This window comes from Neomonachus schauinslandi, chromosome 5 (genome assembly GCF_002201575.2).
Source record: "Neomonachus schauinslandi chromosome 5, ASM220157v2, whole genome shotgun sequence".
Lineage (NCBI taxonomy): Eukaryota > Metazoa > Chordata > Mammalia > Carnivora > Phocidae > Neomonachus > Neomonachus schauinslandi.
The window spans coordinates 62,293,107-62,317,540 of NC_058407.1; the positions used below are offsets into that span (position 1 = coordinate 62,293,107).

The 24,434-nt window shown below is 41.8% G+C and overlaps 1 protein-coding gene across 1 annotated transcript in view; it reads left to right on the forward strand.

Moving 5' to 3' along the window:
* The first annotated feature begins 889 nt into the window (after positions 1-889).
* SLC11A2 (solute carrier family 11 member 2) overlaps positions 890-24,434 on the forward strand; it is a 37,826-nt gene continuing 14,281 nt past the window's right edge. Inside the window, exons 1-9 of the mRNA XM_021704913.1 lie at positions 890-946; positions 16,826-16,897; positions 18,374-18,522; positions 19,195-19,320; positions 19,757-19,876; positions 21,287-21,393; positions 21,924-21,994; positions 22,102-22,169; positions 23,849-24,004. Of these exons, the coding sequence (XP_021560588.1) occupies positions 901-946; positions 16,826-16,897; positions 18,374-18,522; positions 19,195-19,320; positions 19,757-19,876; positions 21,287-21,393; positions 21,924-21,994; positions 22,102-22,169; positions 23,849-24,004 (915 nt within the window). The 5' untranslated portion in view covers positions 890-900. The remainder of the gene's footprint in view (positions 947-16,825; positions 16,898-18,373; positions 18,523-19,194; positions 19,321-19,756; positions 19,877-21,286; positions 21,394-21,923; positions 21,995-22,101; positions 22,170-23,848; positions 24,005-24,434) is intronic.

The window sequence follows — 24,434 nt, forward strand, 5'->3', positions numbered from 1 at the left end:
TTTAAAACTTTAAAACTCCTCTCTGAAGGCAGCCACTTCTTGCTCCCAGTATCCCACCTCATTCTCCTCACCTCCCCCTTCTGTCTCCTTTCCACCTGTGCCTCCAGCTGGCCTACTAAACTATTTGCCAGAGGCATCATTTCCTCATTCTTTCAGTTCCCCTCCTCCCAGATTGAGAAATTCTGGACTTGTTCTGGATTTGTTTTTCTACAGTCTCAGGGTTTTGTTTTTTATCTTTTTCTTTTTTATCAGGCACCCCAGTCCTGGGTTTGCATGGCTTTGTGGTCGGCCTATGGATCACTGATTAACCAGGCTGATGCCAGCAGGTCCCTCAGATCCCAAGGAATAGACTAGGCGGTATTTTTACCCGCACGCTGAGACTCCTCATAATTGCATCAGTGCTGTACACACCTATGGAAAATACTAGTAGACTGTCGGGCTTGGGGTTAATTGGTTTCAGCTCACACCTTAGGGGAGCAGAGTCCTAGCACACATGCTAGCCTGGTACAAGTGCCCAGACTGGCTTCACACTAAGGGGAGTGGCATCCTGAAGGAACGCAATTCCTTTTCCTCCACCCCTTTTGTCCACTGGCACTCACAGGCCGGCCTCCAGCTCCTGCCAAACAGATCAAAGATGTAATCTTAGAATAAAAGTTTTCTTTCTTTAATATCCAGGAGTGGCCGATATATGATGCTTCCCTTTTCATGGCAGGTCAAAGGTGAAATTTGATCAGGCTTTGAAGGTGTGGCTTGCCTCTTGAAACTCACCGCGGTTGTCTTTACCAATGTGGTGTTGCTCAGGGCAGCCCAAAGTGCCCTTATCTAACCAAGGGAGGTGCACTTGTCTGCATATATAGAGGCAGGAGCCGACACTGGGAAAAGTCAAATCCAGTCGGCCCAATGAAGAAGCGACCTAAGATGGAGGAAGCTCCACACTGTGAGCTCAGTAAGTAGCCAGCAACTATACAAAAGCCCAAGGAGATTGCTCAGCTGAGCAGACCTGGAAGGGTGACAAGAATGGCTCCAGCCATTTTACTTTCTAGTTGCAGCAGAGGTTCCCAAAGGAAAGGTTCTGGTCTGGAGGGACTTCATCAAGTCTTGCTGAAACTACCCAGGTGTTTTGTTCAGAGATTGTCAGAACTAATTATTGTGTGTGTTTTTTTTCTCTCCAGGAGAAATTCTGTATGGAAACCAGCCTGTATCAGATAACTGATGATGCTCGGCCCACTTTTTTTGTCCCTGAGTTTTTTACTTTGTACTTGATTTGGATTTTTCTTTTTGCAGTTCACTCTCCTATCATCCTCTCTTGGACTCTTTTTACTATCTAATAAAATTTTCTCCTAGCAGTTTTTACATGAAGAAAGAAGTTGGAGGGGTTGATGCTTTTCCTTTCTAGGTCTACAATTTGGTCAAATAAGCTCGGTTATCTTTAATGTAAGCTGTAGGGGGGTGTCTAAGAATGTTTCTGGATGCTCTAAAGGACATTGTAGAAAGTGAGGGTGGCTTGTCAGACCATTTTTCTTCCCTCTAAAGCGCTACTAGTCTAGCCATTATCTTCAGGGAAAGACTGGCGCGTGAGGTTGAGGCTGGGGCTGGAGCGGGTTTGCTTTTAGGTAGATAGAGATAAAGCCTGGGGGAAGAAACGAGACAGACAGGTAGGATGGGAGTAGGGCACCTGATGCGGTGGAACTGGCCGCACTAGCTGATGTTCCGCGGTTCCTCCCAGGTGTAGATTGCTTTTGGTGAGGCTGCAGATACTATGATGTGACTCCAGGGACGAGAGGAGACGGTCCTGCCGGGTTGGCTAAACTTTATATAGTGGAGCCGTACCTCGTAGAGCAATGCCTACAGAAAAAAAGGGGCTCGACTGCCAGTATCTAATGTGAGGCAGCGGCTAACTACGGTAGGAAATTTAAGTGTCCCGGGAGCGCCCGCGCCGTGGGAACTTCCGAATCCGCACTCCGCGAGTAGGACCCACGCAAGCCAAAGGCTCCACTGGAGGCACCTCCCGCCGAGACCGCTGTGGCCCCGCCTCCAGCCTGACCCGGGGGCGGGCGGAGCCTCGGGACACCGTCAGCTGGCCACGCGCGCCCGCAGCTACGGGGAATACGAGGAATCCAGCCAATAGGAATGTGCAACTGCCGTCCTGTTGGCCAATCGCGGGGCGTGTGGGGGTTGGTCCGCTTGGCGCTAGCTCCGGGGATATGGAGCTGCCAGCGCGAGGGCATCTTGTCAGGTGGTTGCGGAGCGGGTAAGGCGGCGGGCAGGCGAGGTCAGGGGTCACGCGAACGCGCCGCTTTCCCTAGGCGGGCCGGGAGGGCGCAGGGCGGCTAGAGGGTGGGCGAGGGAGCAGGCGCCGGGGCCAGTATGGGGTGCGCGGGGCGTCGTGCGGAACAGCGAGGGGCGGTGCGGAATAGCGAGGGGCGGTGCGGGCCGGGAGGGCCTAAGGCGCGGGGGGCCAGACGGAGCCGCATTCTTCGAAGGAAGACGGAGAGCGGGGGTAAGGGGGGCGGGAAGCGGACGCCTGAGGTTGTGGGGGCCTCGTCCCTTCCCCGCCGAGGCCTAGGAGAAATGGCCGAACGCCCGGCTGGACCTGCCGCCGCGCCGGAACCCGTGACCGAGGGTGCGCTAACAAGCTTCACGCCGCGGAGGAGGCGACGGGCACAGGGCAAGGTCCCGGCACCCTCCTCCTTATCTGCAGAGCTCTGGGCCCGCGCCGGCTCCCTGGGCCTCCCGCCGCACCTCTCCAACAATAAAGTTCACTTTAGTGCAGCCGACATCCGTAGAGCGCTTTCCAGTGCAGGGCCTGGGGAGGCCGCTGAGTACTCGTGTGTAGATTGGTTTTAGGGCTGTTTGTGCGCCTGCCAGGCTCCAGGTACTATTACAGGGGGCACTGTAGCACAGGGTGTGTAAGTGGGGTGGATGCTCTCCGACTGTTGGGTTTCCTGTGTCCCTACTTTTAAAGCTGTCGCTTGTATTTTGATATTCCGTCTTTGGATTCCTTTCCACTTTTGATTCCCCCCAAGACCCCACTTCATGTATCCGAGGATTTCAAAGAGCTTCCTTAAGGGAGAAGTTGAGAAACTTGGGCTCAAGTTTTCCTATGCATAAAATGAACATATTTTCATATTGTCTATTGCCTTCAGAGGAGTGCTGTGAAGTTAAAGGAACGTGGCATATCTTTAAAGTGGAAAACAAAAGGAAAATTCTGTGGAAGGAGAGGCAAGGGCAGATAGGCTTCCAGAAACTTTTGCTGGCCATTAATTTTAGTGAATATTGGTGAAACCGGGGGCACTGTTTACCTTGACTCCTGTGAAATCGAAGGCCTACCAGTTTGCACCACTTCTTGGCTGTGTAACCCTTTGAGCAAGTTGCTTAGCCTCTTGGTTCTTTTGTTTCCAGGGACTTAAAATGGGGATTGATAATATCAGACTTACAGGGTTGTTGGTGAGTATAAAGTAACAATACACATAAGGTGTTTAGAACAGTTATTGGCATGTAGGAGTTTGTATTGCTTATCTGTGCCTTCCTTCCCCTAAAGATTCCAAACTGAAGAATTCTGACATTACTACTTATTTAATTTTTGCTCAGAATCCGGAGCCTATTGTGAAAGAACCCTTAGGGCCTTGTTTTCCATCTACGGCAGTAATGTTGACCTGAAGGTATAGTATAATTCCACATGATTAGAGGCTTTCTACTGGGTGTTTATTTTTACCATTAAATAAGGTTGGAAACTATCTCTATACTAGGTATGCCTGTGATAGCTGTGTTGGGTAAATGAAACCTCAGAACTTCTTTGTTTAGTTTTTCATCAGAAAATACTTCATTTACAGTCTTAGGCTAGGCACAGTTTGTTTTGGATCCAATACCAAAAAGGCCACGATTGCAGCATACTTGGTTTCTCATGTTTCCGGGATGGCTATGGGACTCGGGAGGGGAATTTCTGGGCAGCCTGGCAGCACTTCTTGTTAGTGAATGGGGAAGCTTGGTATGAATCTAATCTTTACTGTTAGGATCTCAGCAGTGGTTCCTTGGATTACTCTATAGAGCAACTACTAAGCAGCTTTATTTCAGTTTTGACTCAGGGAAGTGAGGGTTAGAGGTCAGAGAATGGTATCCATAAAGTAGCATCTTTTGAGTGGGTGCTGTGGAGTCAGACATCTTTATTCCTTGCCTTCTCTCCATATACACAAATACAAATGTCTGCTGACAGATACATAGCCTTTCTATGAGCTTAAAAGTCTCAAGTTTTCTTGTTATCTGGAAGGCACTACTGGAAGACTTCTGTCTTCTGATTCTTCCCTTCCATGAAAGCTGCTGTTTATACACATAGCATAATCACAAAATGAGAAACTCTGAATTTATGAAAAAGAGCATCGCTTACTGCAGCAGTATGCTGGCCCAATTTGGGTGAAGTATGGATGCTTTAAGTCCACTTATTTAGCTTTGGAATGAGATAGTTCAGTAGTTCTAAAGGGTTGAAAGTTGGATGTTGGTTTGTTGAGAGTACAGTGTCTTCTTGGAATCTCTTTACTTGTGCCTGAATAAAGAGGAAGGGGAGTGACATCTTCAAAGAGTTGAGTGTTTGAGGCAAAAGGGAAGCATTTTGCCCTAGTATTGTTGTCATCTTTGTCATCTGAGTCTCTGGTTTGAATAAAATATTTTGGAAAAGAAGGCAGGGAGCATTTGGATGTGCAGAATATAAGAATTTGGAAAACATTGACCCTTGTTGTCTCACTCATCAGATGACATTTATTCTTTTGAAAATTTAACAAACATATATGGAACAATTAACATTTATTGGCCCATGGAGACACAAAGAACAGCCCTTCAGCTATCATCAGGAATATCATGGATAAAATGCAACATTGTTTGTATTATAAACTATAATAACATCAGAATGGAATATTAAAACATTTGGCTGGGAATGATAAAAATACATTTATTGTCTAATTCCTCTTCCACTTTTAAGTCTAGAATAACTTACATTTTTTTTAATGTAAGGATCAAAATTTCCAGGAAAAACTTAAATTTGGGAAGTTAGGGTCTTTTCTTTGTGCTTATTGCTAGTAGGTCGTCTTGGATGGGTTATTTTTGTTTTTTTATTAAAATTTTTTTTTTTAAGATTTTATTTATTTGCGAGAGAGAGAATGAGAGACAGCATGAGAGGGAGGAGGGTCAGAGGGAGAAGCAGACTCCCTGCTGACCAGGGAGCCCGACGTGGGACTCGATCCCGGGACTCCAGGATCATGACCTGAGCCGAAGGCAGTCGCTTAACCAACTGAGCCACCCAGGTGCCCCGGGTTATTTTTGTTTGTTTTGGTCCCATTTATCACTAATGATCAAGTGTCTGTTAAAACTCCTAGGTAATGAAAGGAGAAGACTACAAGTTAATTATTAAGATTTTAACAGGCTCCAAAGAGCAAAAGGAGGCATATATGCAGTCAGAGAATCTTGTAGTAAGTGTTGTCTGTCTGTACATATAATTTTTCTTTGCTTTAAGAAAAGACATGTCGAGGAAAATTTGTACTCAAATTGTTAAGGCCAGGCTACATCCGAGAGACCAATATGTGTCATTGGAATAAATGAGTTGAATGTAGTCTAATAATAATCATTCTTCACATTTAATTACTCAAGCAAGTATGAGGGCAGAACATTTTTTCTGAGGCATGAGTGGGTATAAGTTGGTTTAATAGACTGTCTTATTTCAATATAAAGGGTCTCTGAAATTGTTCACAGAGCTTGGAGTTGTGTTCTGGGATTGATGTGTCAGGTCGGGAGGCCAGGTTGGTTCTCCCAAAGGGAAACATGCTGCTATATACCTCTGATCAGGAGGAAATCAGAGGAAGTTCTCTGTATGAGAACTGAGAGGAGCAAAGACCAAGCTATGTAGAAGTAAGACTTAGTGCCCCTGACATGTCAGCAGCCAAAGAGGTGTGCTGGTTAAGCCTCAGCAATGGGCAGAGAAAGTGTTCTGTTTAGTAGGTATCAGGCCCTTCTAATTCTGAAGTCTGGTTGATGAGTGATATTTTTGTCTAAGAGATCAGTACTTCTTGACAGCCTGGCCACATTTCTCCCAGCTGTTATCGTCTTTGACACCCAGGCAGCCAGTTTCATTATCAACTGTCCTCTTTCTCCCCATATCTGACTCCCTCCCTCCTTGCTGCTTAACATTTTCTTTTTCTTCTTTTTTATCATTAGATGTTCTCAATGTCAGGTTTTTCTTTCAACTCTAAAACATAGATTCTCAGAAGTCCAGCTCAGGTGAGAAACCACAGGCTTGATGTTGAGTTGAAATTGTGGTCTCTGGTAGATTAAGCAAGATTCTCCCAATTTTGAGATTATTCTATGGTATATAAAGTCAGTAAAATGAAGAACAGCCTAAGCTGGTATCTTAATGGCCATTGTGCTAGAGTGAGAAAGACACACACATACAGAAGCCCTGTTGTGTATTAAGTGCATGATACAATAGGAGTACTGTTTGTACTTTATGAATTGGGCGTGTTTGTGTGGCTTTTGGCTGAAGACATTCTCTACTTAGGTAGTGAAGATTAGAATTTCGAGACTTTTTTCTTTTTCTTTTTTTTGAGACTTTTTTCTTAAACTGACTCCACAGGGACTTTTCACTTTGCTTCTTCGCAGAGTAGGTGTAATCAGTCCTCAAACCTATCTTTTCTTCATTTTATGTCAAATTCATTTTCATAAGAGAAAAATAGGATACACTTATACCTAAATTTTAAAAATTCTAAACTTCACATCCTCAAGAATAATTTAGAAATTCACATGGCTTTTTAAAAAACTAATTATTATAGTTGACATACAATGTTACCTTAGTGTCAGGTGTACAACAATGATTTGACAATTCTATACATTATGGGATGCTTACCACTGGTAAGTGGAGTTACCATTTGTCACCATATAATGTTATTACAGTATTATTGACTATATTCCCTATGCTGTACTTTTCATCTCCATGATCTATTTATTTGATAACTGGAAGTTTGCACCTCTTAATCCCTTTTCACGTATTTTGCCTATCTTCCCTCCCACCTCCACTCTGATAACCATCAGTTTGTTGTCTATATTTAAGAGTCTGTTCATTTGTTTTGCTTTTTAGATTCCACATATAAGTGAAATCATATGGTATTTGTCTTTCTCTGACTTATTTCTCTTGGCATAATATCCTCTAGGTTCATCTGGGTTGTCACAAATGGCAAGATGTCATTCTTTTTTACGACTAAGTAATAGTCTTGTGTGTGTGTGTATTTATCACTTTTTCATTATCCTTTTATCTATCTATACACATTTGGGTTGCTTCCATATCTTGTCTATTATAAATAATTCTGCAATAAACCTAGGGGTGCATATATCTTTTTGAATTAGTGTTTTCATTTTCTTTGGGTAAATGCCCAGTAGTGGAAATACCAGATCATATGATATTTCTATTTTTAGTTTTTTGAGGAATCTCCATACTGTTTTCTACAGTGGTTGCACCAGTTCACATTCCCACAAACAGAGCACAAGGGTTCTCTTTTCTCCACATCGTCATAAACACTTGTTTCTTGTCTTTGATACTTGCCATTCTCACTGATATGAGGTGATAGCTCATTGTGATTTTGATTTGCATTTCACTGATGATTAGTCATGTTGAGCATCTTTTCATGTGTCTGTTGGTCATCTGTACGTATTTGGAAAAATGTCTATTCGTGTTCTCTGTCATTTTTAATCAGAATTTTTTTATTTGTTTTCAGTTTTAGAAGTCCTTTATATATTCTGGATATTAATCCCTTATCAGATATATCATTTGTAAATATCTTATCCCTTTCTGTAGGTTGCCTTTTTGTTTTGTTGATGTTTTCCTTTGCTGTGCAAAAGCTTTTTATTTTGTGTGGGGGCACCTGGGTGGCTCAGTTGGTTAGGCATCTGCCTTCGGCTCAGGTCGTAGTCCCAGGGTCCTGGGATCAAGCCCCACACCTGCTTCTCCTTCTGCCTCTCTCTCTCTCTCATGAATAAATAAATAAAATCTTAAAAAAAAAAAAAAAGAGGGGTGCCTGGGTGGCTCAGTCATTAAGCGTCTGCCTTCGGCTCAGGTCATGATCCCAGGGTCCTGGGATCGAGCCCCACATCGGGCTCCCTGCTCCGCGGGAAGCCTGCTTCTCCCTCTCCCGCTCCCCCTGCTTGTGTTCCCTTTCTCGCTGTGTATCTCTCTGTCAAATAAATAAATAAAATCTTTTAAAAAAAGAAAGAAAAATTTTTTATTTTGGTATCGTCCCAGTAGTTTATTTTGCTTTTGCTTCCCTTGCCTGAGTTATATCCATAACTATGTTGCTAAGGCCAGATGTCCAAGAGATTACTTCCTATATTTTCTTTTAGGAGTTTTATGGTTTCAGATCTCACATTTAGGTCTTTAAATCATTTTGAGTTTATTTTTGTGTATGGTGTAAGAAAGTGGCCCAGTTTCATTCTTTTGCATGTTGGCTATCCAGTTTTCCCAACACCATTTGTTGAAGAGACCGTCTTTTTTCCATTGGATAATCTTTCCTGCTTTGTTGAAGATAAATTGACCATATAGTTGTGGGTTCATTTCTGGGTTTTCTGTTCTATTCCACTGAACTATGTGTCTCTGTTTGTGCCAATACCATCATCAGGGAAGTACAAATCAAAACTATAAGGAGATATCACCTCACACCAGTCAGAATGGCTAAAATTAACAACACAGGAAATAAGAGGTGTTGGCGAGGATGTGGAGAAAGGGGAACCCGAACCATCTTGCACTGTTGGTGGGAATGCAAACTGGTGTAGCCACTCTGGAAAACAGTATGGGGGCTCCTCAAAAAGTTAAAAATAGAACTCCCTTAAGAGCCAGCAGTTGCACTACTAGTTGCTTACCCAAAGGATACAAAAATACAGATTCAAAGGGTTAGGTTAGGGATTTCATTGAATCTATAGACTGCTTTGGATAGTATGGACATTTTAACAATATTAATTCTTCCAACCCATGAGCGTTGGTGAATCTTTCCATTTGTTTGTGTCATCTTCAATTTGTTTTATCAATGTCTTGTAGTTTTCAGAGTACAGGTCTTTCACCTCATTGCTTAAATTTATTCCTAGATATTTTATTCTTTTTGGTGGAATTTTAAGTGGGATTGTTTTCTTAATTTCCCTTTCTGTTACTTTATTTTAGTGTATAGAAACACAACATATTTCTGTGTATTAATTTTGTATCCTGCGACTTTACTGAATTCATTTCTTAGTTGTAATAGTTTTTTGCTGGGGTCTTTAGGATATTCTGTATATAATATCCTGTCATCTGCTAATAGTGCCAGTTTTACTTCTTTACCAATTTGAATGCCTTTATTTCTCTCTGATTGTTGCAGCTAGGACTTCCAGTACTATGTTGAATAAAAGTGGTGAGAGTGGATGTCCTTGTCTTGCTCCTGATCTTAGAGGAAAGGCTTTCAGCTTTTTACTATTGAGTATGATGTTAGCTGTGGATTTGTCATATATGGCCTTTATTATGTTGAATTATGTTCATTCTATACCCACTTTGTTGAGTTTTTATGATGAACAGATGTCCTATTTTGTCAAATGCTTTTTCTGCATCTATTGAGATGATTTTATGGTTTTATCCTTCCTCTTGTTAATATGGTACAGCACATTGATTCGTAGATATTGAACCACCTTTGCATCCCTGAAATAAATCCCACTTGATCATGATGAATGATCCTATTAATGTATTGTTGAATTTGGTTTGCTGATATTTTGTTGAGGGTTTTGCATCTATATTCATCAGGGATGTTGGCCTGTAGTCTGTCTTTCTTTCTTTCTTTCTTTCTTTCTTTAGATTTATTTGAGAAAGAGAGAGTGGGTCAGGGTAGGGGCAGAGGGAGAGGGAGATATTGAGAATCTCATGCAGACTCCCCGCTGAGCACAGAGCCCAACATGGGGCTTGATCTCATGACCCTGAGATCTTGACCTGAGCTGAAATCAAGAGCTGGATGCTTAGCTGACTGAGCCCAGGTACCCCTGAAGTGTTTTGTTTTGTAGTATCTTTGGTTTTGGTATTGTAGGGTTATGCTGACCTTGTAGAATGAAATTAGAAGTTTTCCTTTCTCTTCTATATTTTGGAATAGTTTGAGAAAACTAGGTATTAACTGTTCTTTTTTTTTTTTTTTTTTATTAATGAAAGTCAGAGAGAGAGAGAGAGGCAGAGGGAGAGAAGCAGGCTCCCCGCCTAGCAGGGAGCCCGATGCGGGACTCTATCCCAGGACCCCGGGATCATGACCTGAGCCAAAGGCAGATGCTTAACCATCTGAGCCACCCAGGCGCCCCGGTATTAACTGTTCTTTAAATGTTTGGTAGAATTCACTTGTGAAGCCATCTGGTCCTGGACTTTTGTTTGTTGGGAGCTCTGATTACCATTTCAATTCCATTACTAGTAATTGGTTCACATGGCTTTTCTAAGCTGTTTCTTTCCCCCTCATTCCCAGTGGGGGCAAATTGAGTTTTGGAACTAATGAGATTGACATCCTCAATGGAATGACTCAGAAAATGGTACTTTTTTGTTGACCTGGAATGGAAAACAGAAAGCAATAATCTCTCTCTTTTTTTTTTTTTTAAGATTTTATTTATTTATTTGACAGAGACAGTGAGAGCAGGAACACAAGCAGGGGGAGTGGGAGAGGGAGAAGCAGGCTTCCCGCTGAGCAGGGAGCCCGATGTGGGACTCGATCCCAGGACTCTGGGATCATGACCTGAGCCGAAGGCAGACGCTTAACGACTGAGCCACCCGGGCGCCCAATAATCTCTTATTAAAAAAAAAAAAAGAAGTGGCTAGTAATTTTCCTTATTAAAATACATAGGGTTCAGAAAACAATTAGCCCTGTTCAAACCACTTGAATAATTCAGAGTTTTGTTGACTCCCGATCATCCAGGATAGGAGCTTACTTTCATGAAGAACATCTTATACGACATAGGTGTTAGATTAATAATAATGGTTTAATAGAAATATCAAGTACTTTAGCCATAAAGGAGACTTTTAGGGAAAAGGATTTTAGAAGGATCCGGAAATTTTTACATTTTCTTCAGGACAAATGGAATTTTTCTTTTTATCACAGCTCCTTGTTATTCTCAAACAACTCGGATATCACTTTCTAAAGCCTACATCTCTGCATTTGGCAGTTTTGACTGTGTCACAAGCATGTTGCTGGCACTGATAAATTGGCTGAGGGAAGCACCAAGAGGGAGAACAGGTGGCTTTGCCAGTCAACTTTATTTTATTTAATTTATTATAATCTCTATTTTATTTTTTTCCCAGAGAACAGTTTTTGGTCAGTGTTTAAGGACTTAGCTCCTTACATAGGCTTTGGTGGAGGTTTTGGGGCAGCCGGGTCTAAATCGGGGTGGAGGTGTTTGGTTCTTCCCTTTTGCGCAAGAGCGACCCCTGACTACCTTGCTGTGAATTTTGCCAGTCAACTTAAACATTCCTGTTCACATTTATTTAACCAGTTGCTACCATGCAAACACTTCTGGTTTCCTCTATGAGAGTTCTTTTCCTACTTTAATGCTTCCTTTGATTTTATTTATATAGGGAAGCAGAGGTAAAAAGAGGGGATGAATTAGAGGACTGTTCAAAAACATTCCTCTTTAAACCTTATAATTAATTTTAGGGAGACCTTTGCAATGTTGAACACAGCTCTGAAATCCAGTGAAATAATTTTGAGGACCTTTGTTCTCTATAGGGGAATTTTATAAGAAGTATTTCAAATTCAAACTTTTTTTTTAACCGTAGGGGGAAAACAGTTAAGTTATATGTTTTTTAGTATTCGGTATTTCAGACTTTCTTAGGGGCAAATTTTAAAACAGATTTGGGGGACGCCTGGGTGGCTTAGTCGGTTAAGCATCTGCCTTCAGCTCAGGTCATGATCCCAGGGTTCTGGGATTGAGTCTCTCATCGGGCTCCTTGCTCTGCGGGGGGCCTGCTTCTCCTCTGCCTCTGCCTCTCTCTCTTTCTGTCTCTTATGAATAAATTAAAAAATCTTAAAAAAAAAAAAAAAGACCAATTTGGGCTATCTAAGTTCTTTCTTTCTTTCTTTTTTTTTTTTTGAGAGAGAGAGAGAGAGCAAGAGTGAAAGAGTACAAGCAGGGGGGGGTGGCAGAGGGAGAGGGAGAAACAGGCTCCCCGCTGAGCAGGGAGCCCGACATGGGGCTCCATCCCAGGACTCTGGGATCATGACCTGAGCCTAGGACAGATGCCCAACCGACCGAGTCACCAAGATGCCCCTATCTAAATTGTTCTTAAAAAAATTGTTCTCGAGTTCTTGTGAATGTTAACAGAACACATGAATTCATGTTAATTAGATGTTCAGAATCGATTAAAGCTAGTATGTGTTTGGGGGGATACCCAAATTAAGGAGTCAGGAAACTCTTTCCTGATGACGTGGCCTCTAATTTTTTGCATTCAAGTGAAACTCCTAGTTCATAATTTCAGAGCATGGCTGTTTGGGCACTAAGACAAAGTAGTAGTAAGTTAAGGTTATGACAGTGTGTGCCTGCCAGCTGGATAGGTATAGATCTCTGATTATCCACGACCGAAGTTTTGTCAGACAGAGTTCAACTACACATCCTGAAAGTGTTTGTTCAGAAGCTGAGTGAATCCATATGACCTTTATATTTTTAAAAAATAAATAATACAAGTACATGACAAAAAAATTTTTTAAGTGCAAAATGGTATACAATGTATATTCAGTGAGAGGTCTTCCCTTCATCTGACCTTGTTTGTGCTCCCCCACTCCTTCATCTTGGGGACAGCATTAGCAGTTTTTGGCATGTCCCCGGGGGGTAGTCCATACATGTACAAGGGTGGATTATCTCTCTTTTTTTCTTGACATAAATGATTGCACACCATTCTATACAATGGGTTTTTTACTTGAAAACATATCTTGTTGTTTCCTATCAGTACATTTAGATTTGCTTTATTAAAATAGCTGCATGGCATTCCATCCTGTAAATGTACATAGTTTATTTAACCAGTCCTCGACTAATATCTAGGTTGTTTTTAGTCTTTTGATACCACAAACAATGTTACGGGAAACTTCCTTGCACATACTTCCTTGTGTGAGTATTTCTTTAAGATCCATTCTTAGAATTGCTGGGTCAAAGGGTATGTGCACTTCTGGCATTTTAGACAAAAAGTGTAATTTTATTAGTCTTTTTATCTTGTAAAACTTTTTTTTTTTTTTAAGTAATCTCTACACCCAGTGTGGGGCTTGGACTCCTGACCCTGAAATCAAGAGTCACGGGCTCTACTGACTGAGCCAGCCAGGCACCCCACTTGTAAAACATTCTTACAACCTTTTTTGGGTGGGGGGGAAGGAAGAGCAGAGGGAGAGAGAGAATCTTAAGGAGGCTCCGCACTGGGCGATGTGGGGTTTGATCTTACGACCCTGAGTTGGACACTTAACCGGCTGAGCCACCCAGGCACCCCCATTCTTAACAACTTTTGATAAGGAATGGGATAAAATAGTTATATTACATTTAACCAAGAGTGCCATTTTTTCTGTTGTTGACTGCTGTTTGACAGGAGGAAACTTACTGGATTTGGAAGAAGGTGACACTTTATGGTTGAGGGTGAACTAGAATATAAAACCTATGTTACTGATAATTATCAAAGTATTGCTGGATTGATTCTGGTTGCTTGTATTTCAACTTGATCTTTTCATTAATGTAGTTAAATGACTGAAACAACCTGGTGGTATGGTCCTAGAGAGCAAAACTGTTTTAATATTAACTGCTTCTGTATGGGTCTTAAGTTTTCAAGGAGATTAAATACTGTGCAGCTCACCAGGTATAACTGACCCACTCTGTTTCCTGCCCTAATTATGTTCTGTAGGCACTGGAAGCAATAGAGCTTATAGTTTGCTGACTAAAAGTTTTGATGAGAAAGTTGGAATCTAGAATCGTTTTTTCTTTCTTGGAATAATACATTCCTGAGATTTCAGAGAAGACCAGACTTCTTGTATTTATTAGCTCTGTATGTAACGAATATAGAAATAATCCCTTAGGATACTAAAAATAATTGTTTAAAATTTTATCATGAAATATTTCTGCCTAAAATTATTTAACTATAACCTTTTTTTTAATTTAATTTTTTTTAAAGATTTTATTGATTTATTTGACAGAGAGAGACACAGCGAGAGAGGGAACACAAGCAGGGGGAGTGGGAGAGGGAGAAGGAGAAGCAGGCCTCCCGCCGAGCAGGGAGCCTGACGCGGGACTCCATCCCAGGACCCTGGGATCACGACCTGAGCCGAAGGCAGACGCCTAACCGACTGAGCCACCCAGGCGCCCTATAACCTTTTTTTTAAAAAAAAGATTTTATTTATTTGAGAGAGAGCGAGAGCATGAACACAAGTGGGGGGAGGTAGAGGGAGAAGCAGACTCCCCACTGAGCAGGGAGCGTGATGCGATGTGGGACTCCATCCCAGGACCTGGAGATCATGACCTGAGCCGAAGGCAGAGCTTAACCGACTGAGCCACCCAGGCGCCCCTAACTATCACCTTTATAGACTACAGGCTCAGGGGAAAACACTACTATCTCAATTGTTAAAAGCTTATTTTGGGTAGGAAATTTCCTCAGATGCATTAAACACTTCTGTGACTTACACAGGATATCAATCATCACTGCAAAAGTAATCTAATTTAGTCAGTTCTTGGTGAGTAGGGCCACATTAGAAGAAACCTGAGTTATTCTTTTTTTTTTTTTTAATATTTTATTTATTTATTTGACAGACAGAGACACAGCAAGAGAGGGAACACAAGCAGGGGGAGTGGGAGAGGGAGAAGCAGGCTTCCCGCAGACCAGGGAGCCTGATGTGGGGCTCGATCCCAGGACCCTAGGATCTTGACCTGAGCCAAAGGCAGACGCTTAACGACGGAGCCACCCGGGCGCCCCAACTTGAGTTATTCTTAATAATAATATAATTAATAATAATAAAATATTAATAACATTATTTTTAACAACAACAATAATAATGTTCTCAGAGTTGGTCAAAGTATAAAGAAGGGCTCTTTGCCTCATATTAAGTGGTCCAAGACCTTTTCCTGTAAGAGTTAAAGTCCCAGAGCTGATTTGTGGTGTCTAATTTATTATGGGTTAGGATAACCTTATAACCTGGCTTCTTAGAATTATATGTAAAATAAAAGGATAAAAGCTCTGGGTGGGGCCAAGGGGCTGAGCTGTGATTGGAATCCAAGTGTCTAGGGCTAGTCTCAGTGGTCAGATATGTAAATCCCATTCAGATAAGGTGCTAAAGAGGGTTTGAATGTAGTCAGTATTACTGGCATCTACTGGCTGGTGTTAGCCATCTAGTGGCTTAAAACCTGATAGGAGGGACATGGCTAGTTGTCCACTGTAACAAAATACTTGATATTGGTGATTATAGAGGTAAAAGATTATGTTTTCCAAATTAGCAAGTGGTGGTATGTTTTACATCTGGGAAGATGGATGAAACCTAGAACCCTTCAGCTCTGAATTCTTTAAAACAGGTACAGAATATATTGGTAGATTATCTAAGAAAAGAAAGTACAAGAATGTTCAGATAGGAACAAGGGAGAAGAGAGAAAGACTTTTCAGTAAAAGATAACTAAGGAGAGGCTTTATAACCTTTTCAGTAGGATCGTTCTTAGTGGGATTTAAGTAGGGGTTGGGGCTAACAAATATTACGTCTTTCTCCTTCTAAATTTGAAATCAACTGCGAAATAGATTCCTTAATCAGTAGATTGAAATGTAAAAAAAGTCAGCCTTATTGGTGGGGTTGACTGGAGAATATTCCATAGATCTGTGGCCAAATGGGCTTACGACCATCCTCCTCCTCCTCCCCAATTAAACTTAACCTATCAGGGCGCTAGACCTCTGGACAACCCCTCATCGTTAACTCCCTTGCATGATGGAGAGAAGTGCTGGCATCCTGCAGACTATGCCTAGTCCTCCTGGTGCCTCATCTCTCCCTGAGTGCCCAGGAAGGGAGAGCCATGGCGATGAGTTTCTTTTGGTTGTTGAAGGGTTGGGGAATGAGAAACGTTATAGGGGAAGTCTCTCTATCCTCAGGGAAATAGGAGGCTGGGAAATAATGGCCCTCCACGACTAGTATGGTGGTGAGGTGCTATTCTCCCCCCTTTCCAGAAAATTGAATCGTGAGTTTAAATTGTTTCTTAGATCAAAAAGAGTCATAGATCTTTGTCCTTAAAAACTTGTGAAAGTTGGGGGAAATCCATCTGGTTTGGGGGCACCTGGGTGGCTCAGTCGTTAAGCGTCTGCCTTCGGCTCGGGTCGTGGTCCCAGGGTCCTGGGATCAAGCCCCGCATCGGGCTCCCTGCTCAGCGGGAAGCCTGCTTCTCCCTCTCCCACTCGCCCTGCTTGTGTTCCCTCTCTCGCTGTGTCTCTCTCTGTCAAATAAATAAATAAAATCTTAAAAAAAAAATATTTGAGTTAATCTGGAAGCAAAGGCAGAGACTGGGGGATTGCTTAGCAGCCTCTTTGTGGATGCTTATTAAAAAGTACTTGCCTACTTCCCTGAAATATCTTTTGCTTCAGTTTGGTTTTAAAGTCTTGCTAGCAAAAAGTGATTAAGACTTTTTAATTTTTATTAAATATCTCTTATTAATCATACTCTGAAAATTGTAATTATTTTCAAGGTTCTTTAATTTAGTAGAAGAATTATTCTTTTCATCTAGTATGGGGTCAGTTGTATAGAGTAACAAAATGCTGGTTCTGAACTTGTTAGTTTATTCTTGCTGATTCCTGTCTCCCTTTTCTCCTTTCCAGAATCCTATTCTAAGGACTTGGACACTCAGGCATCCACCATGGTGTTGGGTCCTGAACAGAAGATGCCAGATGGTAATTTACAGCTGTGTTATTGTCTGATTTTTACTAGGAATTAGGTTTAAATCGGTAATAGAAATTGACCACATTTTCCTTCTTGTCATCTATTACAAGCAAAATTGTCCATAAATCCTCTTCCCTAGCTAAGAGTATCATCATAGAGACCTGCTCCAATCAGGTCCAATCCAGTCACCATCTAGTAATTTAGGCTGTAAATGATAATCATAAATATCTGTCTCGTATCTTATTTCCAATTCTGAGATGAGCCAAGATGAGCTGCAAGTTTGGTTTCTGTAGCAGTAATGCTTGCAAGGGCAAGTATTCATCACAGGCCTGGCATAAAAACCTTTAGAATGCTTTGGCTTTTCACAGCACTGCAGATACTTACATTAAGGAGCAGTAAAATACCGAGCAAGCGCATTAAACTTTGTATTCCATTAGAGCTTCTGGAGTGTTTTGACTAATTCTTTCTAATTCTAAATTTCCCCTTTGGAATTTTCATTCCTTTTCTTTAAATTTCCTCATCAATTCAGGGCCATTTCACAGTTCCTATAGAAAGAAAGCTTTTGTTTTTCTAGTTGGGTGTTGCAAGGATTTCTTGGAAACCCTGACATTAGAGCTCTGTGTTTTGAAATTGCCGTTTGATGGCTACCAAACTGGGCTTTGTATCCTTCTGGCAGATTAGCCCTTTTCTCTCAGACCCTCCCCTTCCCAGCATTTAAGATTACCTGCAAAATGCAGGACTCGGAAACACTCATAAGCAGTCTAAGATGAGCCCTCCTGTCACAAGGGTGCCCACACCCCGTGACCCGAAGCTCTTCATTGCAGGCCTTAGTCAGGAGGCAAAGGGTTCCTGTTTGGTGGTTTCCCTGCAGCTTCAGATTTTAGCCTAACCATGGCAGGATTTGTCAACTTCCACATTTTTTGAGAAGCCTGACAGAGATATAATGTCCAAGGACGATTCTTTGGCTAAGTCCTACCAAATAATGGATGGGGGTGGGGGCGGAGGAGGGTAGTAACCCACTAGACGGACTTAGTTCTGTTCTTCGAAAAGTTAGGATTTTAGGTTACCAGCGTGGCTAGTCGGGGAATGTTATATTTTGAGCCCTAGGCATCAGTGTTTTTAGAAGAAAATGAAATGGTTCTAAAAATTGCCAACTGGGTATATAGAAGTGTGAAAGTAGGAAAACCATTGTGAGATGAGCGTGAAAACTGATCTAGAGCAAAGTGGCTGGGGAGGAGGGGTGAGAGGGAGCTTTTTTACCATAAGCTTTTTTTATTTCCTGAATTTCCATCCATGTGAATATACTGCCTAGGTAAGAATTAATTTATTAAAAATATAGATGAAAATAAAATATTAGAAATAAATCGAGTAGAGCCAGGTTGGTCTTGTGCATTTAGGTATTAAAAAGATTTAATTTAAACGTTACTAAGGACAAGTTGTTGGTATATTTTGTTTTTTTTAATTTCTTCTCAAACCTGTTAATTTAGATGATGTTTCTGGAGACCATGGGGACTCTCCCAGTCTTGGTACCCTCAACCCTGCCTATAGTACCTCATCTCTGCCCCAGTCCACTGAGCACTCACAGGAGCCCTTTACCACCTACTTTGATGAGAAGATCACCATTCCTGAGGAGGAGGTTAGTGACAAATCCTTGGAGGAAAACATTATTTAGGGAAGACTTAGGATGAAAAGTCTGCTGGACAACTTAAGGTCAACAGCCTCAGATCTAATTTGGGCAAGCAGTCTCTGAAGGCTTTTGTAATCAGAGTAACTGTTTACAGTAACTGTTCAGGAAAATGAGGGCCTTGAAAACAGTTGCCACATTGTACTAGTGATTATTTTTTGATCTAGTAAGTATGAATTTCATGTTCTTTTTTTACCATGGCTTTTGACCCTTTTGGGTAGTGATTGGGCATAAGGGTACTGATACTGTTACTTAGGTTTTAGAATGAGAGGCTGATTGATGGAAAGAGCAGGTAAGGGAATGGTTCCTATTTGGACAGAGAAGTGGCCAGTTTATTGATAAGAAGTGGGTAAGATGGGAGTGCCTGGGTGGCTCATTCAGTTAAGCGGCTGCCTTCAGCTCAGGTCATGATCCCAGAGTCCTGGGATCGGGCCCCGCATCGGGCTCCTTGCTCGGCGGGAGCCTGCTTCTCCCTCTGCCTGCCACTCTCCCTGCTTGTGCTTGCTCTCTCCCCTTCCTCTCTCTGTGTCAAATAAATAAATAAAATCTTAAAAAAAAAATAACATAAATTAGATCAGTAGTTTGGAGGTGATAATTAGTTTGATCTCTTCCTCTCTTGTATAGTATTCTTGTTTTAGCTTTCGTAAACTCTGGGCTTTCACGGGACCCGGTTTTCTTATGAGCATTGCCTACTTGGATCCAGGAAACATCGAATCTGATTTGCAGTCTGGAGCAGTGGCTGGATTTAAGGTGAACATCTAGTCCTACCCCTGTCCCTTTTAAAAACACACAGTACACCCTCACATCCTTTCCCCCTGCTCTGCCTGTTGGATATCATCAGCCTTGGTGGTTATATGCAGACACTTCATTGGCAGTGACACTTAGGTGAAAAGTACTTTGCCATCTGGTTTTTAAAATTTACTTTATACACGTAGTTAGCTTTAACATTTATTTTATTTTATCCACTCCACATAGTTTTCCTTGAACAAGGGAGAAACTAAGGCTCAGAAAGGTCTGAGGTGACCTAACAGGTTATGTGTAGACCCTGAAACAGAACTCAGGTTATTTGATTCCTGACCTGGGCTCGTTCCTGAATGTAGTATTTCTCATTCACATTACCAAACAACCAAACGAAAACACTCCAGTTGTGTAGTAAGTGTTATGATGGGATTTTGTTCTTCTCTAGTTGCTCTGGGTTCTTCTGTTGGCCACCCTCGTGGGGCTTCTGCTCCAGCGCCTTGCAGCCAGACTGGGAGTGGTCACGGGGTTGCATCTTGCTGAAGTGTGTCACCGTCAATATCCCAAGGTGAGCCTGTTTGTCACTCATCTCAGAGGAACCTGTGTGCTTGGTGGAACGTGCTGGCGTCGTGGTATACTGAAATAGTGGAGGACTTGGTGGTCAGTGCCCTGCTGATGAGTTCCAGGGGAAACTCCATAGCCCTTCTTGCTGCCAGCCCATATTTCTGTACTACTTCAGAATTTAACTTGAGATTCACTTTTTGCCAGAAAGCTTCCTTAGAAAAATTCAGTTTGAGTAAATATTTACCATTCATTCTGCCTTCTGACATCTAGCAAGTGCCCAGCCCATGGAGGGGTGGGAGTGCTCTTTCATTCATACATCCATATTCCTATTATACACACTTTTTTTGTTTGACTTTGTCATCAATTTGAAAAATAAGGTTTTCTCTTTTACTGCAAACTCTCTGTGGCAGGATCTTTGGATTTGTTAATAATTATTTTTCAATTTGCCCTGACCCTGGAGGTTACATTGTCTTCCACAGCTTTTTTCTGGACATTTTGGGCCTTTCCTGGTATCTAAGGCAGGAATGGACTGGAAGATAGTTTTAACCTAGCTTCACCTTTAGATAAGATAATGATTTGCCTCTGGTTTGACCTAAATGTTTAATCTCCTTTCCTGGCTGTGAAAAACTGTGCTTATCTGCTTTTTTCCCCCTTATATGCTTCTTTAAAAAACCTTAGTAATTTATAATTTCTTGTAGTTTCTCTTCGTGTATCTTAACAGTTGTTTTTTTGTAACAATTTTTTTTGTGTAGTAGATACCTGGAAGGTGTTTTTTTTTTTTTCCTTGGCCTCTGTGAGCCAGTATTAACTAAATTTGTCTTTCAGCTGGATTCTTTGACCAGATTAGGTTTCTGTTTTGTTATATGCAACTCAATTTCAACCAGTTTGCCCTGAGTCCCTTTACATATTTGTCCTTTTTCACTTGCTTATATATTGTCATTACATTAAAGTTGACTCCAGCCTCTTCATTTTTGTTTTGTCTCTTCGGCCACGGTCAGGATATTTTCTTCTATGGTCATTTTCTGTTCTCTCCTGAACAATACTTTGACCATATTAGCATCCTCATTTTCCCCTAAAACTTTTGGATTGTTTTTAGGCAGGAAATTAAGTGGAAATTAATGATTGGAAATTCCCGTTCCTCTATTGAGTGGAAGGTAAGAGAAAAAAATTAGGATTAGCTGTTGTCCTGACCTTGGCCCATAGGCACCACCACACAGAAGCACCCTTGCTTTCTCCAGGTGGGGGCCACAGTGCAATGATGGGCTAGGTGGAGCTCAGTTCTGGTTCTTCATCTCTAGACCGAAGCCTATGGAGGACTGTTGATGGGTCAGTGCCAAATGTGAATTCCAAACTATAGGGAAAGTTCTTAGAAATGATTAATTGGAACCATGTTTTTCTGCTGTTTGGTATTTAGGTCCCACGAATTATCCTATGGCTGATGGTGGAGTTGGCTATCATTGGCTCAGATATGCAAGAAGTTATTGGCTCAGCCATTGCCATCAATCTCCTGTCTGTAGGAAGGTGAGGGGGTTTTCCTCCAGAAAGTAATATTTTGCTAGATTTCAAAGCAAATGTAAAAACAAAAACCAAACTAATTTTTAGTTTTCAAGATTCAATTTAAGTATTATTTTTTCTGTGGAACCTTTCTGGAGCCACCTTCTCTCCTAGCAGCTGTAGGCTCTATATGTTCTATGTTCTCATGTCAGGTTATGTATCCCTCTGTTATACAGTGTGGCCTTGTGTGTTACAATTATTTATTTGTATATCAGTTTGTCCCACTAGAGAGTGAGCTCCTTGAGGGGTAAGACCCATACTTTTCAGCTTTGTATCCTAAATGTCTGACTTAGTAGACAGTCAATGTTTGAATGAATGTAGTTCATTCAGTTGGTGCTGTGATCCTAAACTACCCAAGGCCTGACTTCCTGCCACTGTCCCCTCTCCCGCGAGTCCTTGCTTTTCCAAGTGTTGTGTATCCGGAAAGCTGTTGGAAAGAAAGTGTTTTGAACATTTCCTTTCTTCCTGTTAATCTCCATTTCTTATCTCTGACCTAGGGTTCCTCTGTGGGGTGGAGTTCTCATCACCATTGCAGATACCTTCGTATTTCTCTTTTTGGACAAATATGGTAAGGAGAGTGGGAATGGAGGGGTCAGTCACACGAGCTACTTTCCATCATGAGGCTGATGGAGAAGTCTGCATTCTGTGAGCTCACTGTTGCATTTTCCCCTGTAGGCTTACGGAAGCTAGAAGCATTTTTTGGCTTTCTCATCACCATTATGGCCCTCACATTTGGATATGAGGCAAGTGTTGCAGGCTATTTACATTACTTTTTATAACCAAAAAAGATTTTTTTTGCCTTTTCTTTTAAAACTGTATAATGCTAAGATGGTTTAATTGTATCACATGTGTTAACAAAAAGCCAAGTCAGCCTAGGCCAGTTTTGAAGAAATATGATCTATAGAGACTAGTCTCTGGGAAAGCCTGCTGGGTCTCCTAGGTCAAAAATAACAGATTTTTTAGGACTTTGTAGACTAGCCTCCTTGGTTCCAGGTTGGTTAGCCCCACAACGAGCAGCCTCGGAGAGGGTTCGGGAGGGAGCTGCAGGGTTATTCCTGGCTGTTAACTTGGGGAGGAGTTCTGGTTTTGCTTATCCTGGCTTATACCAACTGCAGCTTGAATTTTCTCTGTATTGCGACAGTTAATGAACTATAAAGGATATAGTGGATGTTTCCTGGTTTGTGCCCCAACCCAGATACTCCTAGGAATCAGTACCATTATATGCAGTAATAGTAGCTTTCTATGTCCAGTTGTTATAAACTCATTTTTGCTCATTGGCCTGGCTAAACTTTTTTTTTTTTTTAAGATTTTATTTATTTATTTGACAGAGAGATAGCTAGAGCAGAAACAAGCAGGGGGAGTGGGATAGGGAGAAGCAGGCTTCCCGCTGAGCAGGGAGCCTGATGTGGGGCTCAATCCCAGGACCCTGGGATCATGACCTGAGCTGAAGGCAGACGCTTAACAACTGAGCCACCCAGGCGCCCTGGCCTGCTAAACTTTTAAAAGTACATGTAATCTGGGGCGCCTGGGTGGCTCAGTTGGTTAAGCGTCTGACTCTTGATTTTGGCTCAGGTCATGATCTCAGGGATCTGATTCTCTCTCTTCCTCTGCCCCTCCCTCTGCTCACGCTCTCTGTCTCTCCATTTCCAAAAGAAATAAAATCTTAAAAAAAAAAAAAAAGCACATCTAATCTGTCAGTAGATTATGCAATAGATTAGTCTAAGGCTTCCAAGAGAAATGCTGAACCAGGAAAAAGTATGTATGAGAAGTATTTATGAATGAGTCTCAGCATACATTAGTGGCAAACGTAAGTGATTTTTAGATAAACATAGGTGAATAGAGGCGTAAGTATGGATAATCAAGAATTGACTGTATTTTTTTTTTTTTTAAGATTTTATTTATTTATTTGACAGAGAGAAACACGGCGAGAGAGGGAACACAAGCAGGGGGAGTGGGAGAGGGAGAAGCAGGCTTCCCGTGGAGCAGGGAACCTGATGCGGGGCTCGATCCCAGGACCCTGGGATCATGACCTGAGCCAAAGGCAGACGCTTAATGACTGAGCCACCCAGGCGCCCCAAGAATTGACTATATTCTTGGGTCTGTCTCATAGGAGTTGTTGTGAAGCTAATATCAATGAGGCCCTTAGCAGCCATCTAATTCTTTAGAATATAAATGACATTCTCCACACATCTACTTTGTATATCTAAAATATGATGTAAAATATTTGGATATCCCAGTCCTGAATTCTCAGACCTGGAAGCAAGTCCCTCGTACTGCTTGGTTTTCTGATGGTTCTATGTTCCTCATTATTCTAGGTGGTTGTTGAAGAGAGTGTTGTAAGGAGCAATGGATGCTGAGTGTTTCCTAGTACTGTGTTACACCCTTGGTCTCACATTCTAATAGTTGTTATGTTGGTGTGTAGTATGTTACAGTGAAACCCAGCCAGAGCCAGGTACTCAAGGGCATGTTCCTGCCATCCTGTTCAGGCTGTCACACCCCACAGGTTGAGCAGGCTGTGGGCATCGTGGGAGCGGTCATCATGCCACACAATATGTACTTGCATTCTGCCTTAGTCAAGGTGAGTATGGCCCTTATATCCGTGTCATCCAGATAGTTCATGTTTCCTTTAGTTGCAGGGGACACTAGTTTAAAAGCATTAGAGCCCTAAAGGAGTGAAAGGTTTTTCCACGGTTGGATGTTTATAAATTTTACACACTCAGACTCTGTTTTTGTCACAAAGGTTGCCAGAAATAAGTGACCCCACAGAGAAACTGGGACTAAAATTCTTCATAGAAGGTCCAAAAGTACACCAGATCTCTTGTGTTTAAATCCCAAAAGACTGAGTGACCTTGAGGAGATGAGGAGTAAAGAGCCCAACCAAGGTTTTATCAGTCAGTCTTATACAGTAGTTTCCTGGAAGATTTCAGAGACCTTTATAATTAAGGTTGTTAGGACTGAAAATCAGGTTGTTTTTGTATGTCAGTGGTTCTTCTAACCACAATAACTGA